The sequence below is a fragment of the Alligator sinensis genome, unplaced genomic scaffold (genome assembly GCF_000455745.1).
Source record: "Alligator sinensis unplaced genomic scaffold, ASM45574v1 scaffold185_1, whole genome shotgun sequence".
Lineage (NCBI taxonomy): Eukaryota > Metazoa > Chordata > Crocodylia > Alligatoridae > Alligator > Alligator sinensis.
Genome location: NW_005842649.1, coordinates 654919 through 682267, shown reverse-complemented (window position 1 = coordinate 682267; position 27349 = coordinate 654919). Strand labels below are relative to the sequence as shown.

At 43.8% G+C, this 27349-nt stretch overlaps 1 protein-coding gene across 12 annotated transcripts in view; it reads right to left on the bottom strand.

Annotated features, from left to right (window-relative positions):
• NFIB (nuclear factor I B) overlaps positions 1–27349 on the bottom strand; it is a 257933-nt gene that overhangs the window by 72610 nt on the left and 157974 nt on the right. For 11 of the 12 annotated variants that reach the window (XR_003096234.1, XM_014524710.1, XM_025215529.1 and 8 more), the window contains exons 4-6: positions 16701–16769; positions 10553–10673; positions 6907–7025 (exon numbers count right to left, since the gene is read on the bottom strand). Coding sequence is in view for 11 of the 12 variants with exons in the window: in XM_014524710.1 (XP_014380196.1) it covers positions 6907–7025; positions 10553–10673; positions 16701–16769 (309 nt within the window). In the remaining variant the exon portion in view is untranslated. The remainder of the gene's footprint in view (positions 1–6906; positions 7026–10552; positions 10674–16700; positions 16770–27349) is intronic. The other variant, XM_025215534.1, reaches the window with a different exon arrangement.

Below are 27349 nucleotides of genomic sequence, written 5' to 3'. Positions count from 1 at the left end.
TGAACCTACTGCTAATGTCAGCAGTTATACTGAAAAAAGATATTACTTACAACTCTGACACAAGTGAAGCTCAGAGCAAAACCAACCAATATTAAAGTAAGATTCTGACTTATTTTAATATTGCTTGAAACAGCATATGGGAATACTGATGTTTAAAAATTAAACATGCTTTTTAAATATTAAGCATGAGTGACTTCCAATGCTTCAACCATCAAAAAAGTAGGAGAGAAACTGGTTTAGCGTTGCACATGCAAAGTTTGGATAGAAATGCCACTTCCACTACAATGCCATTTTTAGTATGATGGCTCAGAAATGTCACACACAATTAAGAACTTGGTTCAAATATATTTCAAAGCTTTTTTGTAGTGAGAAGTATTTCTTAAACGCATTATCTGTATCTGGTTTTCTCTGCATATAGCACAGATAAAAGATTATGATTGAATATGCATCAGCTTTCTGCAGATACACTAGGAGCTGAAAGTAGTCCTGAGCTCTGTCCAATATAGGACACCAAACAATTTTAAGTTGTCTCTCATAGCTCTGTTCCTGGACAACTTTAACTCCTTCCTCTGTTAAGTCCCTCACTTCAGAAATTAAAATATCTGTTTTAAACATGACCTAACCGAGGAAGGGCCAGCAAGATGAAGAACCCAATAGGGTGGGCATGTCCAGTATGGAGGGAAAAAGCAAAAGATGGCATAAGTTCAGGAGAGGGGTGACCAGCTAAGAGGGTTTCGGTCTGAGTATAGGAGGGTTGAACGAGCAATCAACAAATGAAGCAGGTCTACCTGTTTGTTTAAATTGTATGTTCATATCCTAACTCCTGACTGTTAGCAGATGACAGGAGAAATGTGAGAGAGTGGACATTACGCAGCAGCTGTAAAATTAAAATTCACTTAACTGTATACTGACATTAGGTATTTTTGGAAAACATTGACTACAGAATGACACATGAATCTGCTTTGGTCCCTCTATTATAGGGTATATTATTAACAAATATATGTGCTTTACATTTACACTTTAAACCATGTTGTAATACTAAGGAAAATAGGTTTAAAGTCTGATCTTACTGGATATTTCTCTATTATGTTAATATTCTTCACTAAGTGAGGTTTTAGAAAGAAAGTATTATATGCATATAAAATGTTCTGAAGTTATTCAGAGCTTCAGAACTTGAAAGACTACAAGGCTCTAGGGGAAAAGCTCAAGGAGACAGGGGCACAGGTAGTTTTTTCTTTTATCCTTCCAGTGAGCAGGCGCAGACAGCACCATGAGAAATGCATCGGCGAGGTCAACCGGCGACTTTGGAGCTGGTGTTACCAGGCAGACCTTGCGTTCTTGGACCATGACCCTCATTTCCGTACAGAGGACATGCTCAGGCAGGAGGAGCTTCATCTCTCCCCAAAAGGTAAACATTTTTTTTCTTCCAGGCTGGCTGATCTCGTACAGCGAGCTTTAAAATAGGTTCGCCAGGGGACAGGGACTCAGAGGAACACGAGGACACTTCGCCATCAAGCCAGATGACACACACAACTAGTACCCAAGTAAGTGACAGGGGCCAGGGCAGACTTAGGAACAAGGAGGAAGCACGGGCACCTACAGGAGGCCTCAAATGCCTCTACACAAATGCTTTAAGCATGGGGAATAAGCAGGAGGAACTCGCCCTCCTGCTAGCTAGCAAAAACCCAGACCTAGTGGGACTCACAGAAACCTAGTGGGATTCTACCCACAACTGGGCAGTGGACATCGAAGGATACAGGCTGTACAGGCGAGACAGAGCAGGGAAAAGTGTGTGGGGGGGGGTGTAGTGCAATACATCAAAGAGCAATACACATCCTCAATGATCAGAATGGGGTCAGAGGAGGGGCAAAATGAGGCACTATGGGTAAGACTGCAAGGGGAGCGTGGGGAAAGGGACTTAATAGTGGGTGTCTACTATAGACCATCTCACCAGGGGGATAAGCTGGACCTGGAATTCTCAGGTTGGCTCCTAGAGCCTGTAAAGTCAAGGGATGAGGTTGTCATGGGTGACCTAAACTACCCAGACATCTGCTGGGAGGATCAGTTATCCAGGTCTGACCACTCACGGAGGTTCCTAGCCGGGATGCGGAACCTTCACCTAACCCAGGGAAGTAAATGCCAAAGTGTATAGATATTTACACTATATATCAGGCGATGACCTGATGAAAGGTCTGCAGGTACTTGACCACCTGGGCAACAGTGATCATCGCCTGCTGGAATTTAGTATCCAGTGCAGGGTGGTGAAAGAAAGCAGCAAGGAAGAGGTCCTTGACTTCAGGAGGGCCAACTTCTGTAAGCTAAGAAGGTTAGTAGGAAAGGCATTGGGGTCTCAGAGTTTCAATGAGATGAGATGGGAGTCCAAGACGGGTGGTTGTTCCTCAAGGAGATGATCCTCTGAGCTTAAAGGAAGTCAGTCCCAATGCGCACCAAGGGGGGAAGGAGTGCTAAGAAGCCCCCATGGCTTGGCATAGACATCCAGGGATGCCTGAGGGCAAAAAAGGAGGTGTACAAACAGTCCATTCCTGAGCAATGGATTATGCCTCCATTGCTCAGGACTGCAGGGAGGCTGTTAGGAAGGCCAAGGCAGAGATGGAGCTAGGGCTAGCGACCAGAATTAAGGATAATAAAAAGTCCTTTTTCAAATACATAGGAAGTAAGAAGAAGGCACCGACCAGGTAACGTGGGGCCCCTACAGAATAGGCTTGGCAATCTGGTGATTGCAGCAAATGAAAAAGCTGACCTCTTTAATGAATTCTTTGCCTCCATATTCCTCAACAGGGACCGGGACATCTTCCCCGCTAGAATTGCAGACGGACCCAGGGGAGGCACTGCCATGCCTAGGGTCAGAGGCGACTTAGTTAGGGAACTTTTGGAGGGGCTGGACATGTTTAAATCAGTAGTTACAGATGCTCTTCACCCAAGGGTGCTGAGGGAATTGGCGGGATTCATACCGAGGCCCCTGGCACGCCTGTATGAATGCTCATGGGGCGCTGGCCAGGTAGCAGAGGATTGGAAAAGGGCCAACGTGGTCCCCACTTACAAGAAGGGGAGAAAGGAGGACCCCAGCAATTATAGGCCAGTCAGTTTTCCTCTGTCCTTGGGAAGACCTTTGAGAAAATTATCAAGGAGCACATCTGCAAGGGCCCAGAAGGGAAGATAAAGCTCAGGGGCAACCTACATGGCTTCATTGAGGGCAGGTCCTGCTTGATTAACCTGATTTCTTTTTATGATCAGGTCACAAAGTCCCTGGACGAGGATGTCTGGTGGATGTTGTCTTCCTGGACTTTAAGAAGGCCTTTGACATGGCTTCCCACCGCATTCTCTTTAAAAAAAACTTGGTGACTGTGGCATTGATGCCTTCAGTTAGATGGGTGGCAAATTGGCTAGATGGTCATACTCAGAGAGTGGTGGTGGACAGGTTGTTCTCGACCTGAAGGGATGTGGGCAATGGAGTCCCCCAGGGCTCAGTCCTGAGGCCTGTACTGTTCAACATCTTTGTCAGCGATCTGGATGTGGGTGTGGAATGCATGCTGTCCAAATTAGCTGACGACACCAAGCTGTGGGGCAAGGTGAGCACACTGGAGGGGAGGGACAGAATCCAGCCAGATCTAGACAAATTACAGAGGTGGGCGGATGAGAATAGGATGGAATTCAACACAGACAAGTACAAGGTGCTGCATCTAAGGAGAAGGAACCAGCAAATACACCTATAGGCTGGGGAACACCCTACTTGTCAACACAGTGGCAGAAAGGGATGTTAGAGTCATTGTTGACTCCAGGATGAACATGAGCCGCCAATGCGAGGAAGCGGTCAGTAAGGCTAACCACAGCTTGTCGTGCATCTACAGATGTATCACAAGCAGGTCCAGGGAGGTGATCCTTCCCCTCTATGCGGCATTGGTCAGGCCACAGTTGGAGTACTGCATCCAGTTCTGGGCTCCACACTTCAAGAAGGATGTGGCTAGCACTGAGAGGGTCCAGAGGAGGGCCACTCGCATGGTCAAGGAGTAGCGGGGGAGGCCCCAAAAAAAGAGGGCAAAGGGGAGGCCCTAAGAAGAGAGGCTAAAGGGCCTGAACCTATTCAGCCTCCACAAGAGAAGGCTGAGAGGGGATCTGGTGGCCATTTACAAGCTCACCAGGGGGGACCAGAGAGAATTGGGAGAGGCTCTGTTCCCCCAGGCACCACCCAGGGTTACTAGGAATAATGGCCACAAATTGTAAGAGAGAAGGTTCAGGCTGGACATCAGGAGACATTACTTTACAGTTAGGGCTGCCAGGCTCTGAAATGGGTTCCCAAAGTGAGGTGGTGCTCTCTCCTACCCTGGAGGTCTTCAAGAGGAGGCTGGACAGATATTTGGCTGGGGTGATATGATCCCGGCACCTGTTCCTGCCTGGGGCATGGGGTCGGACCAGATGATCGGTTTAGGTCCCTTTCGACCCTAAGCATTATGATACTATGAAGCTATTCTTGCTTGATATAAGCTAAGAAAAATATTTGTTTATTTACCAAACAGATCATTAAAGTTTTCTCCACTATTTCTTTACCCATCATTTAAAAAAAATGCACCAGGGTCATCTTAAACTATTTGCTTACTTATTTCTGTTCTTACTTTCATCTCCCTACACTGCTCTTTCAAAACAGACAAATAGAAAATGTATACACATTTTGTTTCATAAGAAGCTCTTCAGAGATTGTATGTCAGTAAGAGGAATAGATAACAGTTCTTTACTTACACAGAGAGCTCTAAAGCTTATAAAAAGGCGAGTGCTGGAGCTTTCCTAATTAGAAAGAGTGTGGTATATGATGAGTCTTTTACTGAAGTTTGTTGAAATTTTACTTTTCCCCCAATTTCACAGCTGCCACTGCCTAGGCAAACCACTAATTCTCCCTTAATCACATTCCAACCTTTCATGATACATGCTTATGCAGCATACAACTTGCAGCAACAGCAAGGACAATCTATAGTGAGGTTATTCACATTATGTCCTTTGTGTCTATCTTTCTATTACATTTCACAGTATCTACCCTTTATGAGGAATAAAAAGCTCATCCAACCTTCTCCAAGAGGACCAACAAATCAGTACTGATTTTGATAGAAGGCTAAATGCAAACATAATGTGTATTCACATGGTATTCCCTTAGATTAAAATGTTCAAAGGTTGCCTAAAGGAGTTAGGTACCCTACTTCCATTTAGTTTTAAAGGGCACGTAACTGCTTTGAATACCTCTTTGAATTCCCAATCTAAGTTATTTAAGCTGGGTTCAGCACTATGGATCTATCACTATTGCCACCTCCAGACCCTCACTACTAGCAAATTTTTGGCTGTTCTGCAACTGGCACAACATAAATATAGCACTATTCATATATGAAATGTTGGCATCTCCATTTCTGCATGTCTGCTACTTGTCAACAAGGCACATAGAAGACTGCTGCTGGTTTAATCCCATTCCACAGAAAACGTCAAATATAACGACATTAATTGCTAAACAAACACCACCCAAAGAGACGGCGGGGGGGAGAAGTGGGAAGGGGGGGGTGGAACTAAAGGAAGAAAAGCACAAATAAAAGTTAAGCAACAGACCTAAACCATGGAAGGTGCCATGCATCAAACTGCCAGTTAGTAATGGAGAAAGGTGAGAACTAGAATATCAAACAACAGACTGAGTAGAACAAAATATGTATCAGGAGAGGGAGCTGAACAGGGAACTTCCTATCTAGCTCTATTATTTCATTCTTGCAAGCAATGCTGCATACTGTGTAGATGGTTCCAAAGAGTGGCAGAACCTCAAGGAGAAGACTCTTTGAACAACACAGTGCATGAAATGTATACAATGCATATACTGGGAATTTCATAATGCCTTACTAATTGGAGGGAAAATCTACACTGGGTGCATCTACATGTGCAATTAATTTAGCACACTGGCTCAAACTCTGGAGCAGTTTGAACCAGAGTAAACTATTCCTGAGTGTAGCATCTCTACATGTGCCTGAGACAGCAGCAATTTTAGCCAAGGCAGAGCAGTTTACATCAGGCTGGCAGAGGGCACCAGCGGCCAGTCCCAGTCTCCAGTTTGAGGTAGCAGAGGGGCTGGGTGGAACATGAGGGTGCTGAAAGTGCAGAACCATGTGGCTAGGTGGCAGGCAGGAGTCTGACCCCTGCTGGCTGGGCTGACAGAGCACAATTTATGCCTGTGGTCAGCATCTACATGTACATTTAATTGCAGTTAATTACCCCCCTCCATGAGATAGTACACTATCTTACAACGGCATTAATTAGTGAACTGTGGCCTAATAGCACTGCATGTGTGTCTTTACTCCACAAGTGATGTTTTACTCCCCAGCTAATTAGTCGACTCCACAGCTAAGCACATGTGTAGACATAGCCGCTGACTTCAATAACCAAGGGCTAAGACTGAGTTCTCTTGAAGGTAAAAGATGCTGAGATGTACATTAATGCAAATCCCACTGGAGAAGCTGAGTATACTAATAATGGCCAAACCAGAAAGTAAAAATAGTTCATTTTTACTCAATAAAAATGCATTGTTCAGATCATTTTGGAACAGCGTAATTATCTTTTATAGTGTCCACAATATAAATTAGGTGCTTAAAGAAGACTTCATCTGCAATAAATGTTCTGATGATGATAATGAAGTTTACTGCGTGGAAAAATTATGATTATGTGCTTGCTCATGCTATATGACCATTACAGTTTTTAAAAATATATATATTTAGTTAAAAACATTCAGCAAAAATGGGTTACATAGAACAGTCAAGCTAACTTACTGCAATACACCATTGCTTTATTGTTTTAATGCAAGAAAGGAGCGGGAAAATGTATAATACTGATGAATGCTTGAACACATTGTTACAAAATGTTACTAACCTTGATCTCTTTCATGCCATGTCCGACTCCCAGCAGCTGGTGAATTTGGAGAGGGATAAAAGTCTCCTGTTGGACTTGGCTCCATATTCTCATCTATAGAGATAGTTTTGGGTCTCTTGCTGTTGAAATATCATAAGTGTCGGGATTAAGTCTTATGTACATTTATTTAGCAATGGTATGGCAAAATCTATAAGGATTATGACAAATTTTTGCAAAACAGAGAACAATGTAGGCATTAAACCAAAAAACAAATTTTACACTTAACCTCATGCATAAGTCTGAAACAAGGTTGTTTATATAGTGTCTATTTCTTTTACATTATATACACATGTGCACATGCGCGCACACACACAAATTCCTGCATGTCCTAAATCCAACAGCATTTAAAACATTGGTCAAAGATCTGTTTTCTGCCACCTGCTGTAAAAGACGTATCGTTAAAAAGTTAAATTCTCCAAGGGATTAATTTGAGGCAAAAAAAAACAAACAGAGTTGAACCCATGCCAAAATTAACCAGGCGAAACTGGAATTATTCTGAATCTGTGTAAAGGGAGAAAAAATAGCTTGCTATATCCTACCAGATCAGAGTGCAGGACTTTTACAAGATGCCTATCCTGACATGGTCTTTTCATTTTCAGTTAATTTAATTGACAATGAAAGGCCTGCATTTCAAGTATCACCACTTGTACTATGGCACCATTTCAAATTAGTAGGACAAAGGCAGATTTCTTCTTATCAGTGTAGCAGTTTTCCAAAGAAAGTTGGGGAAAGAAAGGTGGGGAACTAAGCATGAAAAATTTAATAATATTATTTTAAAGTAACTGTGACAGTACTATGAGAATGATTATTCTCTCTTTCTTTCCATTCTTTTTTTAAATTTCAAAGCTTAGTTGAATCCCGGAGCATAGGCTGACTAACCACTACAACCAGATACTGGTAGAAGAATGTTCTAACCTTATCAACAATAATTTTAAAAACTACAAAATCTGCTCTCAAGCCCAGACAGTTACTGTTTCATTGATGAGGTAATACTCTTTGACAACAAAGATCCCATATAAAACATAGTACTCTGATATTGTGATACCCTGGTAGCTTCAGCAAACCAAGCAATACCACAACTTATTGTTCTGGAATAGGAATATAAATCCAAAATCCCTGGGCAAAACAGATTCTCCACTCATCTATCTCATCTCTCTGGTGCTGCCTGATATATCTAGGATCCCTGCACCAAAAGTTGGTTCACAGAATCAGAATATACAAATAGAGAGAACAGACAAAAGTGCAGCTCCCATGTCTAACAGCGATTCATAGAAAGCACCATGAGTTAGACTGATTCTCCTGACTCAACAGACATTAGTTATTGGATCAGGAGGTTGGGGGATTGGCTCCAACATAGAGCCAATCCAGGGAGACAGGCTGCACCTGTGCAGCCTCTCCCCGTAGCTCCACTCCCCTTGCAACTCCACTGCTGTCTCAGAATGGGAGGGGAAGAAGGCAGGGGAGAGAGGTCCATTCGGGGTTCTCAGCCCCACTGGAGTGGAGAGTAGGTACACTGGAGTGCCCCTGAAGTGAGGGGCTCCAATCCACCTGCCCCCTCCTCCACCCCAGCAGGGGTGAAAGAACTCCAGAATGAACCTCCTTCCCCTGCCTTCTCTCCCTCCCATCCTAAAATAGCAGCTGCAGCCAAGGCATACAGAAATTAATGAAGGCACTCTGCTTTGGAGCGTCTTCATTTGAACCCTCATACAATAAGGGTTAATTTGTTGCATGATTGGAACACTCTAGCCATGCTCTTCTGTTTGGGCTTTCGAGTGGTTTCAAGGGGCCAATTGCACAACAAACGTCATTTCTATCTGTAACCAGAGAGGAGAGAAGTGAACTGCGGCAGAAAGCAGGTGGCACCGTAAGGATGGAGCCACAAGTACACTTATTGTCCCCTAACACCAGCCCAAAGAAAATTCCCCAGAAAAACTAGGAGAGCTTGTATTAGTATTGTATATTTCTCCAGTTCCTCCTCTATACTGAGGAACTTCCAATTAGGAGAGGTCCAGGAACTGTGCCATCTGACACAATGATGAGGCCAGGTAAACAGACCCGTTAGAGGTAGCCTCTGCCCATTTGGGCACCTAACCCATGCCTATTCCAGAGTGAGCAATCTTTTCCTGAATGTAACATTCAGAGAGGAATTCCAACAGGGGATCCTTCACCCACTGTGCTCTCCTGTAGAATGCAGATCTGGTCTTTGGTGTTTTGATCCCCATAGGCCACATTTAATGTGGTTGCTGGTTCTCATTTTCCCCTTCCCTATGCCTAACCCATGATGTACATGCAATTATCAGTCAGCATCTTCTTGAGAGTCAGGCTTCAAATTTTCACACTTTTCTAAGAATTGTCTTGGCTTATTTTCCAAAAGGTGGAGAATTCTAGTTGGAAAATGAGATTATTCATCGTTCTCCCAGTAGGAGCTTCAAGTGTCTAAGCATCTTTTTTTTGAAGGAATGCAGAAAGTAAGGAAAGGCAGCAAAGATAATTTCAGAAATAGAAATGTTAAATTAAAATAAGCTGTGTTCATCCATAGAGCTGTAAATGTAGCCTGAATTAGCTGGTAATTTTAAATACATCATGCATAGCATCCTTCTTGAGAGTCTAAAATCATTGTTTAATTTACTGAGAAGTAAGTTTCAGATTGCTCTTCTAATAAACCACTGGAAAATGGTTTGTCTCTAATAGCAGTAGGAAGTGGTTTACAAATGTGACAGAAGCTGTATCATCTGAAACATCAGTGTTAATACTACACAGCTCTATCACCCTTTACAGGAAGATATTTTCCACTGTGAATTAATAACCTAGTAATAATTTATAAAACATACATATTTGACTTTTCTATGCAACATTGGTCAGGCCACAGTTGGAGTACTGCATCCAGTTCTGGGCACCGCACTTCAGGAGGGATGTGGATAGCACAGAGAGGGTCCAGAGGAGGGCCACTCACATGATCAGGGGCAGCAGGGTAGGTCCTATGAGGAGAGACTATGGGACCTGAACCTGTTCAGCCTACACAAAAGAAGGCTGAGAGGGGATCTGGTGGCCACCTACAAACTTGCCAAGGGGGACTAGCAGGCAGTGGGAGAGTCCCTGTTCCCCCGAGCACTACTGGGAGTTACAAAGAATAATGGCCATAAGCTGACTGAGAGTAGGTTCAGGCTAGACATCAGGAGGCACTACTTCACAGTCAAGGCGGCTAGGAGCTTGAACCAACTTCCTAGGGAAGTGGTGCTCGCTCCTACCCTGGGGGTCTTCAAAAGGAGGTTAGATGAACACCTTGCCAGGGTCGTTTGACCCCAGCATTCTTTCCTGCCCATGGCAGGGGGTTGGACTTGATGACCTGCTTAGGTCCCTTCTGACCCTACCAACTATGAAACTATGACTTGGTAAAAGCAAACAGAATTCATGAAATTATGCACTTAGTCTGTGGTATCTGTGAACTGCTTTCCCATCTAATCAACACTAACTTCCCACAATCAACCAACCAATCATTTATTCATTATTATTATTATTATTATTATTATTATTATTATTATTATCAGTAGTATTATTAATTACTCTTAGTTATTATTTATTGCTTTTTCAATGCTTATGCTTTTACCTGCTTGGTGGAGAAGACAGTGACCTCTGTAGATTCACACCGGAGTTCATGTCATGGTAGTATGGTTGGCTCGGAAGCTCTCCAATTGGGAAGTTCACCCCAGCTCCCTGGGTTATAGGTGCTGAAGAACATGTTATTAAGAGTCAAAAGTAATCTCTAATCCTTTTACCATCTTCTCCATTTTAACACTGAAAAAACCTTGCAATATGACAATGTGTACCTATTCTACCTATTGAGGAAATCAAGCACAGACAAGTTCTGTTAATATTTTCCCACCTTAACCTATCACCCTCACCATCACAAACCTCTTAACATTTATACAGTTTTATTTATTATTTTGTAAAGAATTCTTTCATAACAGACAACATAAAAGAACTGATACAAAGAAATGGATAAAACTGTGATACAAAGCATTAACATTACAGAGTACCTAGTCATTCTAAAAGTGGCCTGTATGATAAGACCACACCACACTGTTTCTTTTGCCTTTTATCCTTGACACAGACATTGTGCATTAGCCCACACATACTATAATCTTAACTTTCATCTGCTGTCTGAATATTGTACATTTGAACAACCTTTGGCACTTCAAGAATAATTGCATATTGTGTAACATATCAGAAGGTTTGAATTTTTCTGACAGTGAAAGCACAGCTCTGTTGCAGCTTAAAGTTAAATGCATGGGGAAATATCACCCAGAAACCATACGCTTTTAAGTTTATTATGAGAAGTATATTATGGCTAGGAACAGATGTGGCTTGTGGCCCAGGACAAGTAATGTATAAGTTTGACCTGAATAAAAATGTCCCAGGATTAGTATGTCCACTAGGCCTGTGCAAAGCGGCTAGTATTTGCTTCAGATTTGGCCTGTTTGGGGGCTGGTGATTCGATTTGGTGATTTGAATCACCAGAGTGCTCAAAAGCCCCCATGGCTCACCAAAGGCATTCAGGAACATGTGAAAGCTGAAAAGAAGGTGTATACCCGATGGGAGGGAAGGGCCATCACCAAGGAGGATTATACCTCCATTGCTTGAAACTGTAGTGGGGGTGTTAGGAGTAAGGTGGAGACAGAACTAGGACTAGCGACCAGGATCAAGGATAACAAGAAGTCCTTTTTTAAATGCACAGGGAGTAAAAAGAAAGCACCAGATAACGTGGGGTCCCTGCAGGACATGCTTGGCAATCTGGCGGTTGCACCAGACAACAAAACTGACCTCTTTAACAAATTCTTTGCTCCGTTTTTCTGAGCAGGGACCAGGACATCCACCCCACTGGGATTCCGGATGGACTCAGGAGAGGCACAGCCAGGCCTAGGGTCAGAGAGGACCTAGTTAGGGAACTTCTGGTGGGGCTGGACGTGTTCAAATCAGGTCCAGATGATTTCCACCCCAGGGTGCTGAGGAAATTGGCAGAGGTCATTGCGGAGCCCCTGGCATGGCTTTATGAGCACTCATGGTGCTCTGGCCAGGTGCCAGAGGAGTGGAAAAGGGCCAATGTGGTCCACATTTTCAAAAAGGGGAGGAAGGAGGACCTGGGAAACTATAGGCCCGTTAGTCTTATCTCGGTCCTGGGGAAGCTCTTTGAAAGAATTATCCAAGAGCACATCTGCGAGGGACCAGCAGGGGACATTATGCTTAGGGGCAACCAATATCGGTTCATTAGGGGCAGGTTTAAAAAACTAGGGGACTGTGGCGTCGATACCTACGCAGTCAAATGGGTCACTAACTGGCTGGAGGGCCACACCTAGAGAGTGGTGGTGGACGGGTCATTTTCGACCTGGAGGGATGTGGGCAGTGGGGTTCCCCAGGGCTTGGTCCTTGGGCCCGCACTGTTTAACATCTTCATCAGCTACTGGGATGAGGGGGTGAAAAGCACCTTGTTCAAATTCATGGATGACACTAAGATGGGGGGAGAGGTGGACATGCTAGAAGGAAGGGACAGGCTACAACTAGATCTGGACAGGTTACAGGGGTGGACGGATAGGATATAATACTGACAAGTGCAGGGTATTACACCTGGGGAGGAAGAACCAGCAGCATACCTACAGGCTGGGGAACTCCCTTCTTGTCAGCACAGAGGCAGAAAAGGATCTTGGAGTCATTATTGATTCCAAAATGAACATGGGCTGCCAATTTGAGGATGTGGTCACTAAGGCTAACTGCACCTAGTCATGCATCCACAGATGCATCACGACCAGGTCCAAGGAGGTGATCCTCCCCCTCTATGCAACATTGGTCAGGCCGCAGTTGGAGTACTGTATCCAATTCTGGGTGCCACACTTCAGGAGAGATGTGGACAGCATTGAGGGGGTCCAAAGGAGGGCCACTCACATGATCAGGGGGCAGCAGGGCAGGCCCTACGAGGAAAGGCTACAGGACCTGAACCTGTTCAGCCTCCCCAAGAGAAGGCTGAGAGGGGATGAGGTGGCTGTCTATAAACTTACCAGAGGGGACCAGCGGGGAACAGGAAAGTCCCTGTTCCCCCAAGTACTACCAGGAGTAACTAGAAATAACGGCCATACGGTGATTGAGAGTAGGGTCAGGATAGACTTCAGGAAGCACTACTTCACAGTCAGGGTGGCTAGGATCTGGAACCAAGTTCCAAGGGAAGTGGTGCTTGCTCCTACCCTGGGGGTCTTCAGAAAGAAGCTAGGTAATCAGCTAGACAGGGTCATTTGACCCCAACATTCTTCCTGCCCATGGCAGGGGGTCAGACTTGATGATCTGCTCGGGTCAGACTTGATGATCTGCTCAGGTCCCTTCCAACCCTACCAACTATGCAACTATGAATCACTGTCCCAAATTGATTCAGCCGAATCTGATTCTGAATCTCTGAATTGGCCCCATCCCCCACCCACTCTCAATGGCTGCCTCGCCCACTCTCCCAGCTCCTGGCTTTTTAAAAAAAAGGGGAAAAAAAAGCCCCTGGCTCCCCAGTTGCTGCCAGGTAGGGGGGACAATCCTCACTGCCCCCCACTGCCCCATGCCATGTGGGGGGCTATGCCAGGAGCCCCCCAACCCCTGCCTGTTCTCCCAGCCACACCCACCATGGTTGCCCTTCCCGCCCCAGCTCCAGGCCCTTTGGAAAAAAAAATGGAAGAAAAAAAGCTCTCACTCTACCCCGAGCACCCAGAAGCCCCGAGGCCACTGCAGCAGCCAGTCAGTGGAGGCTTTTTTAAAGGTCTGGGAGCTGAGGTGGGTGGGGCAGCCATGGTAGGGGGGCTGGAAGAGGGGATGGGGATTGGGGGGATTGTGGCAGAGCCCTTCATGAAGCATGGAGCAGTGGGGGGCAGTGGGGATTGTTGCCTTCCTTTGCAGCAGCCAATGAGTGGGCGCTTTTTTTAAAGAGCCAGGAGCTGGGGCTGGGTGGGGCAGCCATGGCAGGGCTAGGACAGCAGGCAGGGGGCACTCACGGGGGCTGGGGCAGCAGGCTGGGGATGGGGCCTGGCAGAGGTGCCCTGCATGGTCCCCTCCCCCATCCCCTACTTACCAGCATGGAGTCTGGATCCAGCTCCCTGCTGCAGCAAGAAGGGACTGCCCGAATCGCTGAAGCTCTGCTAATCTTTTCTGAATTGATTCAAAGAGCTTCAAATAGTTTTGGGCCTTTTAATTGGTCTCCTGATTCAATTTGGATTCGGAGATTCAGCCACCGAATCGAGCCGACTCTCCTCTGAATCAAATCAGCACTCAAAGCTTTGCACAGCCCTAATGTCCACACACTGCCCATCTAATCAGGGTTTAGTGAGCGACTAGATGCACTGCTGCTTTTCTGCCTTGACTCAATGATGCAATCGTGGGACATCCATTCAAATGTATTTCATAATGTCCTGGGACAAACTGTTAGCACTTCTTACCCCATGAACCTTTTTAGGGTTTGACCTGGGACAATGAACAGAGACATCCAAATGATTACACTTACTCCTAGGGAAAACTGTTTCTCCCAGGACAAGTGTGATGTCTGTAGCCTATGTGTAACAGTGAGAAGGAGAGAGTAAGGTAACAATACTGTCATAAAATGCTTTTCTAAATGGGCAATAGCTTAAAAGTATATGCTCGAGTTCCTTGAACAAAATAACGGATGAGCGTGCGCAAACCTGCATTCCACATATGCAAATCCCTGACTTACATAAGAATATTCAATGCTGCTCACGCACAACCCTATCAAACACAAAGTGCATGTAGCTTCATATTGAGGGAACAAACTGTGCTCTTGAATATTTCTTCCCAACTTTTGCAAAATAAAATAATTCAACAGGAATTGTACGTGCGTATCTATGCACCTAATGGGTCTCCAAAACCCAGTACTAAGGTAAAAAGCTAGCAGTTTTATTCAATCAATATATTCTGTACATATCCCAGTGCAATATTACATTTTGCTGATGTAATTTTACTGACTTTCAACTGAATTATTCTTGATTCATAAAACTATGAAGAAAGAATCATGCCTTCAGCCCTTACAAGCTAATTAAAACCCTGTAATTTTCCTGTTCTAGCCTGAACTAGCTCATGTGTGAAATCTGGGTGGATAGTTTAAAAGTGTTCTCTCATTTTTGGTGTTGTGTCAAACTCCTCATCTGAGCAATGTTCCTCCTTGAACGTTCAACCATCAAAATAGCAATGAACTCCACACTTGTTACTGTGCATGCTTCTAAACATAACTTCTGAATGTTTTTTTTTTGGTTCACTTCCTTCCAAATTAAATCTCAAAGAGAAAGGCATGAATAGCATTTACTTTAAGTACAAGAAGGGAATGCACCAAATACAAGGGCAAAATAAATACATAGATTATTTTACCCCATGTTAAAACTCAAAACTGTAGATTCTTGACTGCTAAAAACAGGAGATATTCTTAAATTAATTTTATTCATAATTTTGCCCTCTGTTTCTTATTAAAAATCTCTTCTTGCCCATCTTCATTTCCTATTTGTAATAATATTTCTGCATCTGTATGTTGTGTTTGCTCATGAGTAGATTCTGTATTAAGCCCATGTATTCCTACCCTACTACCTGTGAGCCCACCTGCACCCTGTGCCTGTTTCCCTGATGCCTGTTCTTCCCTGCAGTGCCTGCATCCCCTACCACCTGTCCCCACCATCATTTGTCCCCATTCCACTTGCACAAACCAGTGCCTGCCCTCTCCGTTGCTTGCCCCCCACAGAGCTCCTCACCTCCACTCCTTACCTTCCCCTCAGTTCTGGCTCTAGCTCAGGTCCCACACTGGTCCAGGACAGGGAGCATGTGCTGCCTCTGGTCCCAGCCCAGACATGCATCAGCAACAGCTCTGGCTTCAGCCCCAGAGCCAGAGCCAGAGCCAGGCCTGGAACTTCCTCTGCGTGGCTGGGCTGGAGCTGGAAGGAGCATGTGCTCTGTGCTCCCTACTCTAGCCTGGAGTGAGACCACAGCCAGAGCCAGAGGCAGAGCCAGAGCTGTGAAGGGAAGGGAAGCAGTGGTGGGAGGTGGGCAGGATAATGGCAGGGAGCAAAGGTGGGGAAGGGAGAGACTACGAAAGGCAAGTTTTGTGGGGAGGAGAAGGGGGTTAGTGGCTCCTGGGGTCAGTGTCAGAGCTACAACCACTGCCTCTGCCAACTTGTACTTTAATCTAAGATGAGGGACTTCCCCCCTCATGTTGAAGCGGGGTACCTCACCTTAGATTTGAGTAAAATACAGTATTCCTACAGTCTACACTTGCTATGATGCAATTTTCCTTTAAAGGCCATTACTCTTTACTTTGGAGAGTAAAGTAAATTTTAAAAGTTTAAATTTAAAAAGATGGTTCAGCATAATTTCAAACATGAACAGAATGGCAAGAGAAAGTTGAAAGTTCAACCAAAAAAAAGTCCATTACTGAGATGTCATTTTATTGACATCTCAGTCCATTAAACCTTACATAAATCAATTTGCTGTGCATTCCTGAGTTATGAAGAAAGATGTTTCATTCAAAACCTGAACAAAACAAAAGAAAACCTATTTTTATTATAAATGTATGCAAGATGAACTGTGCACAAGATTAGCAAAATTCTGTGCAACAGGAAAAACTTTCTGCCTGGGTTCAGGCCTGAAGTCAACTGACAGTCTGCAATTGCTTTCAAAAAGTTTGGAATAAAGCTATTTGCACATATTAGGTCATTAAGTGTGGTTTGTTAACTTACTTCTGGACACCCTCACAAGTTCTGACACGTTGAAGACTCCAGATTTCACAAAACTATCCTCAAGGTACACTGAAAAAGATCACAATACTATAATCAGCATGCTTAGAAGACAAAAGCACAGACCATTTCATGTCACAATTAACTAAGAAAGGCCAAAAAGTAGATCAAAATACACTGAGCTTAGACACGGTAAGAGTTAAAATCCAAACTGATATGTTCAAAAATTAAGATTCTAAAGAGGAAAAATAAAAGGCCTCCAAGAAAATTAACAAGCAGTACACTAAACACAGGATTTTGTAAAATGTGGTGTGGGAGCAAACATCAGTGTTGCAGGGATGACTACACCCCTGCTCCCAGTTTCCCCCCTCCCCCACTGGAATAGGCAAACCACACTGGGGAAGCAGCAACCACATACTTTAAGTCCCAAAACCAGATAAAAATCTCCCCCACACAAACTCTCTCCTCCGTGCTCAGCCCCTCTCCTCCGTGCACTGCTGCTGTTCCCAGCTGATCTGGGGTTTGGAGGAGCTCCACAGCTGCTCCTGCCCCACTCTAGTCAAGCTGCACATGAAGCAGAGCTCAGGCAGTGGCAGGCAGTTTCCCCTTCTGTAAGCCTGCTTTGAGGCAGAGGCAGGGGAACTGGTCAAGGAGGAGGAACAGTAGAGAAGGACAGCAGCAGTAGTGGGTGGAGGAGGGGGAATGGGATGGGTAGAGACATGCTGCTGAGCCTGGAGGGAAAGGAAGGTAGGATTTTTTCCTGTTTGTGGGAGTTAAAATTTTCCCCAGCTGCTGCTTTCACAGTGTGGTCCAAAAGCAGGGTCCAACCATGCCACTGAACTGGCTCTAGATTGGTCCCTGACTAAAAACATAGCCAGACCATTTGAGAATGGTATATAATAAGTGCTTTTCATTATTCTTTTAAATGTTGATAACAGTACCAAAATGAAAAGAGGTTAGAACATTGCATATTGGATTAGGTAACTTGGTAATAGCACAGTAAACCACCCTTCTCTCCAGGCTAGGTGTTTCTGGAGTCTGGCTTAAGCTGATATCAACTATGAGTTACCATGTTAGTGCCCAGCTCTTTGTCTTTGAAGCCAACAGGAGTTTTGCCATTGACTTCAAATGGGAGCAAGAGAAGAAGTAGGACCCGGTACCTCTAGTGGCGAGTGTGAAGCATGTCTTTATCTTGATGCTGAGCACATATTAGAAGTTTAGACAGTCAGATGTTAAACTTTTGGTTTCTATTAACTATAATGAAGGCTTCTGTTTACCTGTATTAACTTTCCCTGTTACTGAAATGCAGTCATACCTGGAAGTGATGAAGTGATACAAGAACTGACATGAAAAACAATTAATATACATAGTCCCAGTGATGTGGCTTCAGGACTTTCAAACAGACAATAAAGAAACCAAGATTTTCTTTGAAGTCTCTTATTCATGTACCACCCAGCTTGAACTTGTTGGGGTTGAGTTCAAGCCTTTAGATATATGAATGCAGACCATTCATTTTTGGATTTATTGGGTTTTACATTCTATTAATATTAGGACTTACACCTGTCACAACCCAAAGGGTGTGATTTTTGTTTTTGTGTGCTTCGGCACTGCTAAATTGTTCCCGCTAAATTATAGCTTCTTTGCACGGTGGAGTTTTCTGCTGCAAAAGAGAACCCCGGTGCAAGGGAGAATTTCCCGCCAATTTGAAGCTTTCTTTGCAGGGTGCATTTCTTTGTTGCAGCACAGAAATGCTCATTGCAAAGAGTTCCCACCATTTGTATGCTAATTCGAGCCCCATTATTGGCCAGTTCTAAATTATTCACACGTGGCGGCTAGTGATTGGCTTGCTAGCCGTATAAAAGGCTTGAGTGGTTTCCGCCCAAGTTGGAGGACTCCATGAACACCGGGAGGAGGAGACTTCACGCTGTGTGAAGATCTCTAAGCGCTGCGGAGCTTATTGAACCCAGTGCATTTCAAGCAGGCAACAGAGGTCTGATCAGCCTCTAGCCTCTCCCCGTCGCCGATAGATTCCTAGACGTATCCCTCCCCACGCGCAAAAGAACCGGACCCACGAAGCCTAGCAAACTTCGTGGGGATGAGTGAGCAGAAGGACCCACGGAGCCTAGCAAACTTCGTGTGAGTTTATTCAGAGCTCTTCCGGACGAGTACTTTCTTCGGTTGACACGACGGGCTCGCGTGTTTAGAGCCCTCAGCCGGATTGGGCTAGAGTTCACAAGTTTAGAACTCTTGTCCGCCTCTCTTCTTTCCTGTCTGTAACCGCAACTCAAGCAAGTTTTCCAGCCTACACCACTGCCATCTCGGTGTAAGTAAACAATCTTTAAAACTACCGCTAAGCGTTTGTGCCTAATTCCAGCTCGTCGCCCTCCCTCTCCGATCCAGCGTGCCCGGGCTGCTGGCCACAGCCCGCGTGCAGCACAGAAAAGGGCTCGGGTCGCTCCTGGCCTGCACAACACCTATGACTGAATAAAATATATATAATTTTTCCTATGTTCTCCTATTCAACTAAAATGCTCTTTACCTCATACTTTTTGGAATTCTATATAATCCTTTACAACATCATTCATATCATGAATGTTACTGGACTAAACCAATAGCATATTTAAGCAAGTGCTCTTAAAAAGGTGGATTCCCCCCACTCAGGTATTAGGTATTAACATCGTGGATTGTACTACTAATAAAATAAATACCTTAGCCAACAGGAAAATATAAAAAAGAAACTTAAAAGTACCTACTGGAGATCATCGTTGATCGCACTCAAATGATCTGGAATATGTAATGGAAATGTGGCAAGGCTTGAAAATACTCCTCTAATGTGTTTTTAGGAAGCTAGCACCTTCCACTTTCAAGTAATTTGGCAAGACTATAAAGTGAAGGTATAGACAGAAAAGTAGCATGCTTTACTTAAGCGATCTTTCCCTGAATGCACTAGGAATTAAATTTGCTTATTTTCAAGTTTTTGTTATTTTTCACCTTCTGCAAGGTGAGTATTGTTCTCAGAGAGAACTGAACTCTTTTTCAGTTCACATATCACAAATGAAATTAACTAGCACATATGTCTATGGCTGCAAACAGATGTTGCATTTATTCCAGGATAGACCATTTTATCCCAGGAAAAACTGCACTCATGAAAACGTTGATGTTTATTGTCCTAGGATAAATTCTAAAAAGGTTTTCCAGATAAGAGGTAGTAACAGTTTATCCCAGGAGATTGCAATGTATGTCTGTTCAGAATTGCATCACTGAATCAAGGTCAGAAAAGTGGTAGTGCTTTCAGGCACTCAAGGGTGATGTGTTTACAGGCCAATCCCAGGATATTTTTGTTCCAGGACAAACAAAAGCTCAGCTTGTCCAGGGACAGATGCAACATCTGTTCCTAGCCTAAATGAAGTGCACCTGACAAGATAAAAAAATACTAACACATGCAACTGAGCTCACACTTGATCATTTATTTCTATCTCCACTGCCATCTTTGCTATTCTATTTGTTGAAAATTTCAAATGGTAAAATTGAAAAGGACCAATGGTAATCAGCTTCCAGATCCACAGAACCACTATGCCAATACGTATCACTGACTGGCACAGCACAATATGTCATGACATTTCCAACTACAAGTAACACTAATATATGGTGTTACAAGACCTATGTTTCCATTAAATGGTGAGGTAGATTTGTAGGTCTCCCTCTCATGCCTCTTTACTCCCATCCTTTTCTCTCTCTCTTTCTTTCTTTCTCTCTCTCTTCTGACAGCTTCTCTCTACTTTAATTTCCCCATTCATTTCTGCTAAGAAGAATGGATGGATTATCCTATAAAAGATTTTTCCTCATGTGTCAAGGAGGCCTGAACATGCTACATGCTCTGTCCCTGGAATCCCTTCCTTTTTTGTGCCCTTATGACAAGGTATTTAGCAGAACCCACAGATTTACTGGAACCTTACAGGCCACACCATGAACACTTTTTCTAGGGCCTTAACCTTGCAACCTCTGGGCTGTCAACTGTGTGCCTTAGCATCCACCCCACCCCCAAATCTAAGGAGTAACAAGTTATTTTACTTAGGGTTGGCAAGCCGTTTAATTGACCAGTCAAATATTGTGAATTGACTGCATATTTTTGACTGGTCAAAGTTTATAGAAATTATACAAAAAAAAACTTTTTTTTTTTTTTTTCTTGACAGAAATACAATTTTTTTAAATTGCTTTTGACACATTTCTTTCTTAACAGAAAACTTATACTTCTTCTGTGTATTAGTTGGACCTACTGGCAATCTTTTACAATTTTTGACCAATATTTAACCAGTCAATTGAACAAACTTTATTAGACCTGTCAAATACCTAACTCTAATTTTACTTTCTTCCCCCACTTCTTAATATTCATATGAGCAACTTGGACAAAGGATGCACAAACTCTGATGATATTTGTGAACTTTCCTTTCTATACCTCCCTCCTTAAACAGTGCCATCTGAGTTGGCACATGGATGTGACACTTCCCAGGAACATTGAAGTTTCTTGATTCTAGCTGGCCTGAGTGCAGCCTTTCCTGAAGCTAGTGATACACTAGGGCAGGGCTTCCCAAACTTTTCCTCACCATGACTCCATTTATGTCCCCATTTCCTCAGCATGACCTCATTTCTTCAGCATGGCCCCTCACTCCCTGCGATCCCATCCACTGATGTTGTGACCCCATTTGGGGTTACAACCCACAGATTGGGAACCGCTGCAGTAGGGACTAAACACGTCTGTGTGGAACACGCTGTTGTTTTCTAATGCGGCCATGTTCATAGATTCATAGATGCTAGGGTCGGAAGGGACCTCAACAGATCATCGAGTCCGACCCTCTGCCTAGGCAGGAAAGAGTTCAGATGACCCCAGCCAGACGCCTATCCAGCCTCTCTTAAAGACCCCCAAGGTAGGGGAGAGCACCACCTCCCTTGGAGGCCCATTCCAAATATGGCAATCCTTACCGTGAAGAAGTTTTTCCTGATATCTAGCCTAAATCTGCTGTCAGTTTGTGACCATTGTTCCTTGTTACCCCAAGAGGTGCCCTGTTGAACAGAGCATCTCCAATCCCTTGCTGCGTCCCCCAAAGGAATTGGTAGCCGGCCACGAGGCCACCTCTCAGCCTTCTCTTGTGGAGGCTGAAGAGGTCCAGGTCCCCCAGTCTCTCCTCATAGGGCTTGTCCGGTAAGCCCCTAACTATACGCGTGGCTCTCCTCTGGACCCTCTCGAGTCTATCAACATCCTTCCTGAAGTACAGCGCCTAAAACTGGACAGAGTACTCTAACTGTGGTCTGACCAATGCTGCATAGAGGGGAAGTATCACCTCCTTCGATCTATTTGTCATGCATCTGCTGATGCATGATGAAGTGCAGTTAGTTTTGCTGATTATTTCGTCACATTGATGACTCATGTTCATCTTGGAGTCCACTATGACTCTGAGATCCCTTTCCACTTCTGTGCTGCTGAGTGGGTCACTGCCCAGCCAGTAGGTGTGGAATCACATTTTTGCACCCTAGGTGCAGCATTCTGCACTTGCCCTTGTTGTACTGCATCCTATTGTGTACTGCCCACTTTTCTAACCTGTCCAGGTCTACCCTCCAGAGTGTGCACTTCACCCCACAATTTAGTATCGTCCACAAACTTGGATAGAGCACACTTCACACCCACATCAAAGACACCGATGAAGATACTGAAGAGTACAAGTCCAAGGACCGAACCCAACAGTACCCTACTACCCACATCCTTCCAGGTCGATACCGACCCATCTACTACCACTCTCTGGGTGCGACCGCTAAGTCAATTTACTACCCACCAGACTGTGTAAACATCTGTGTCATAGCCTCTTAAGTTATTTACGAGAATAGGATGAGATACTGTATCGAAGGCCTTGCTAAAATCCACCTCTACTCCTGCGTCTAAACATTTTGTGAGTCTGTCACTGTTATTAAATGAAACCAGATTGGTCAGGCATGATCTACCTGCTACGAACCCATGCTGGTTTCCCTGCTGCATTATTTTTCCTGCTGGACTCCCACAAATATGATCCTTCATGATCTTGTCAAAGACCTTTCCAAGGATGGAGGTGAGACTGACTGGCCTATAATTACTTGGATCCTCCTTCCTCCCCTTCTTGAAAATAGGGACCACCTTGGCCCTTTTCTAGTCCTACGGAACCTGACCTGAGCACCACGAGCGCTCAAACAGCCACGGCAGTGGTTCTGCTATGACACTGGCCAATTCCTTCAGTACCCTTGGATAAGGCTCATCTGGGCCTGCGGACTTAAACGCATCCAGTCCATCCAAGCGATTCTACACCAAGTCAGCATTGACGTTTGGTGGGCTGGTCTTCCTCTGATGCCCATCTAAGAATCCATTAGGAGACTTATCTTGAGCCCTGTTCAAGAACACTGAGGCAAAAAACTCATTGACTAGCTCAGCCCCTCTCTCTGTCACTAATTGCTCCTCCTTGTTCAGTAGGGGTCCTATGCTGCCCTGTGCCTTCCTTTTACTCCCTACATACCTAAAAAAAGACTTTTTGTTGTCTTTAATTTGTGTTGCCAGCCTCAGCTCTGTAGTTGCTTTGGCCTTTCTAACTGCCTCCCTGGAAGTGTGGGCCAAGTAGGTATACTCCTCCTTGGTAGCTTCCCCTTGCTTCCACCACCTATATGTCTTCTTTTTTGCCCTTAGGCTCCCCTGGATTTCCCTGTTTAGCCAAGGAAGTTTTTTGGCTCCTTTCCCCCTTTTCCCTCATACTGGGATAGTCTCCTTCTGTGCCAGAAGAGTCACTTCCTTTAGGAACGACCACCCTTCCTGGACTCCCATCTTGCCAATACTCTTCTCCTGCAGTGTGTCACTGACTAGACTAGACTCCTAAGCACACTGAAGTTATCCTTCCTAAAGTCAAGCATTTCCACCCTACTAGTTATCTTATCCACCCTATGCCATATGGTGAATTTGATTGATGGTGGTCACTGTCCCCAAGGTGACCATGAATCTGCAGCTCCCCTACCAGGTCCTCCCCTGTAGCCAACACCAAGTCCAGTAAGGCATTCCCCCTAGTGGCGACGTATACCTCCTGCATTAGGTGAAGGTCTTGCATGCAGGTTAAGAACCACGTGAATGGTTGGATTTGGCTGACTGCTCCTCCCAGCAGAAGGACCAGTTCACTTAGATTTTCACTCAGTTTAAGCCAGTGTTCACTCTCCAACCTTTTTATGGTGAAGATCACTTTTTCTAAGTAAAGGGCACCCCAGGATCTACCTCCCAGGGATCTACAGACTGCAATTAACTGTCAGAGGCTCCATGATCAACCAGTCAATCAAGACTGACTGGTTGGTGACCACTGGTCTAAGCTAATGTAAATGGTTTGGATAAGGGTGGATTAAGGGATAAGGGAAGCTAACCCTACAAGCAGCTGGTTCATCACCTCAAGAATAAGAGTCACCTACTTCTCACAGTCAACAGTCCCACCTAAACAAAGTACTTTTACATTTGGAAATACTATCTACATCCACTAGACTCAGAACCAGGAAGGCAAACCAATATTCCTGAACCCTGCTGTTCCATAAGCACTGGTCTTGCCTATCTTTCTATGGGGCTGATCTGAGGGACTGATATAGGAGAACAGCACAGTTACTATCTCACCTTTTACTTATGCTAGTGAAGTAGAAGTGGTTCGTGTTGTGGGTATCAAGATAATGAGTTCAAGCCTGACTGATGACTCACGTGTGGTTAAAAAACGCTACATATAAAACTTCATATAAGGGACCTAAAGTAATTGTGAAGATTAGTTTTAGTATAAAACATATTGGGAAGAGGATTTGGATGTAGTATTAATCTCTTTCAGTCTTGCATTTTTGCTGTTTCTTTTTTGGTTAATAGGAGCTGTCCTGATAAGAACCATGTGTGACCAACTAACAAGTTTAGAACTGAACACAATGTGAGTGTTACCTGTCTCTGTGTCCAGACCCTACCTCTGTAAGCTCCAAAAAGGCCCCAATTTGATTTAATGAACCTATCTTTCCAGGAAGGAAGTTTCTTTTTCAAATGCATACCAAGTGCTGCTGCTGAATTACAGAGCCCTCCCCATCGATGGTAAAGGTGCTAGCAGGTTAGAAAACAGAATTTTTTCTTTCATATCATTTTGTAGTTTTCGGCCAAAAATTACACTCTTAAATCCTCCTATTGTGAAATGTCCCAGGAGTGCCTCAGGCAGAGATCAAGTACCTCAGATTGTCATTCTCTCTACAGGCCAGGTCCCCTGACTGGACATCTCCCACAACACACTGCAGTTACCCCTTATGAAAAGAAGAGGATGCACATCACAGCAGTTACAGGACCACTGTGGGATCCTGATCAACAGAAAACACCAGGGGCACATGACACCAAACTAGAATTTGCACAGGACACTTTGGCAGCACTTCTGAATCAAAAGATCTGTTTCTGTGCACTGAATTTTTCAGTGAAAAAAATTACATTTTTGTTTGTAAAAAAACAACCAAACCTCCCCCAACCTCAATCTGCTGACTTGAAAAACGTACACACATTTTCCATTAAAAAAAAAAGTTCTGATGAACTATTTTGACTAGCCCTATTTATACACTGAAATCATACCCTGCTCAAGAGGGCTTCATACTTTCTCCTATTTAATGAACGTTTGTTATTCCTTGCAGGAAATTAGTTTGGTCAACTACAGCTCCAGTTTCCACATCTCAGATTTAGTACCATGTTTTGCATTAGCTTTTAAGTTCTTTGGTGCCCAGACCACCTCCTACTATGTGACTATAAAATAGTGGAAATACAGGTCTCAACCTTAGTTGGGTCATACAATAAGAGATCCTCTAACATGGGTTAACATCACCTCAACACCTAACACTACAGTAGTGTAACTTGCATTAGAGTGACCAGGAAAATTTAAAAATCAGAAGTCAGAACAACAAACCAACTGCACCATTCATTCTTTACTTCATGAAGTCCTATGTTCTAACAACCCATGTTATAACTTTTTGGGCTCATGAATTCTGAACTGTTCATGGTGGCAATACTGGGAATTAGGCTGCACACAGAGTAGCTCCTGAAAAGGATTGCACAGAGCTCTGGCTCTACAAGCCCTTGAATAACTGAACCAGCATTGAGGGGTAGGAGAAGGAACTAATCTACCCCAGTAAAGGGCAATAGCAGATTACTTCCCTGTGGCAGTAAGGCAGGAGCCGGGAAATAACTGTGACACTGACATCCATCACTCAGCACGCAGTTTTGGATAAAGATGCAAGTCTGTTCCTTGAAATACATATTGGTGACCTAGCTATCTTTCCTAGCTAGCACGCTTTCTCTTCTGTAAGCTTTTTAAGCCCTGCCAAGGCAAACTAAAAATAATTATATGGAGGGGGGAAGAGGGGGTGCGCGCTCTCTCTCTCTCTCTCACACACACACACACACACACACACACACACACACACATACACACTTTGCCTGGCATTTATAAAGACAAGCAAGATAGATATAAACTATCCAAATCAACTTATGGAGACACTTATATTTCTCTATCTAATATAACATATTGTCAGAAACGTGGGGCTAAAATATAAGAATACTAAACATTTTATTTTATGCACCTTTTGCTAACTTGGGTTGGATACTTCATTCTGAGCATTATGTTCTCAGATACAAGATTCCAATGGTGCCTTTGAGTACAGAAAAATAAACACAGTATGTTTAGTTCCGGCACCAGTAGAGTTTAGTGATTTTAACTAGTTAAGAAGTAAGTCCACAGTGAATATTTTATAGAGCAGTTCTTGGCTTCCAGCCGTGAGGTAGAAAAATGTTTTGCGTTCTTAAACTGCTGTAATTTGTTGCAGAAGTAGGCACTGTAAGCATGATAAAAGATAAGCCGTGAGATGCTATATGTAGCAGTTGAGCATTGTAGAACATGTGATTTTAATGATGTGAGACGCTGCTTTTCATCTGGGAATCCTGATCTCCCTACAGAATAGCACTTAATGTTCATATTTCCATTATTATCCTTTGTGTAGAAAAAAGATACACAATAATATTCTGTACAGTATGGTTTTTTAGATTAAGTAATCCCTAATGCACAGTCTGCATTAAAATGTTAAAGATATTTAAATTAACATTCTTGTTATTAGTTTCTGAATTGCTCCAGTACAGAACCTAGGGCACTTTACAATATTTTATTACCATAACACCTCCCCATTTCTCCTCAAAGAATTTGCTCTTTCGTGTTGGCCATAGTAATACATGTCTTCGCTGTTTAAACTTAATACATGCATGTACCATGGCCACCTATTGAATGCAATTTTGCTTGAGAGATAATGTACTCTGGGATACTTTTAATTAATTATCACTATTACTTCATTTTTTTAACTCAACTCAGGGGAGAATAAGAATCTGCCTATCAGAAACTGAACAATGTAATTTGCTGTCAATTTGCTATAATTTGCTGTAATTTGTGGGTCAGTCAAAAGGGATGGTTTCATAGCTATGAACCAACTTGCTGGATTTTTTTTCATAGTTTCATAGTTGGTAGGGTCGGAAGGGACCTTGAGAGATCATTAAGTCCGACCCCCTGCCATGTCAGGAAAGAGAACGGGGACGAAACGACGCGAGCAAGGTCTTA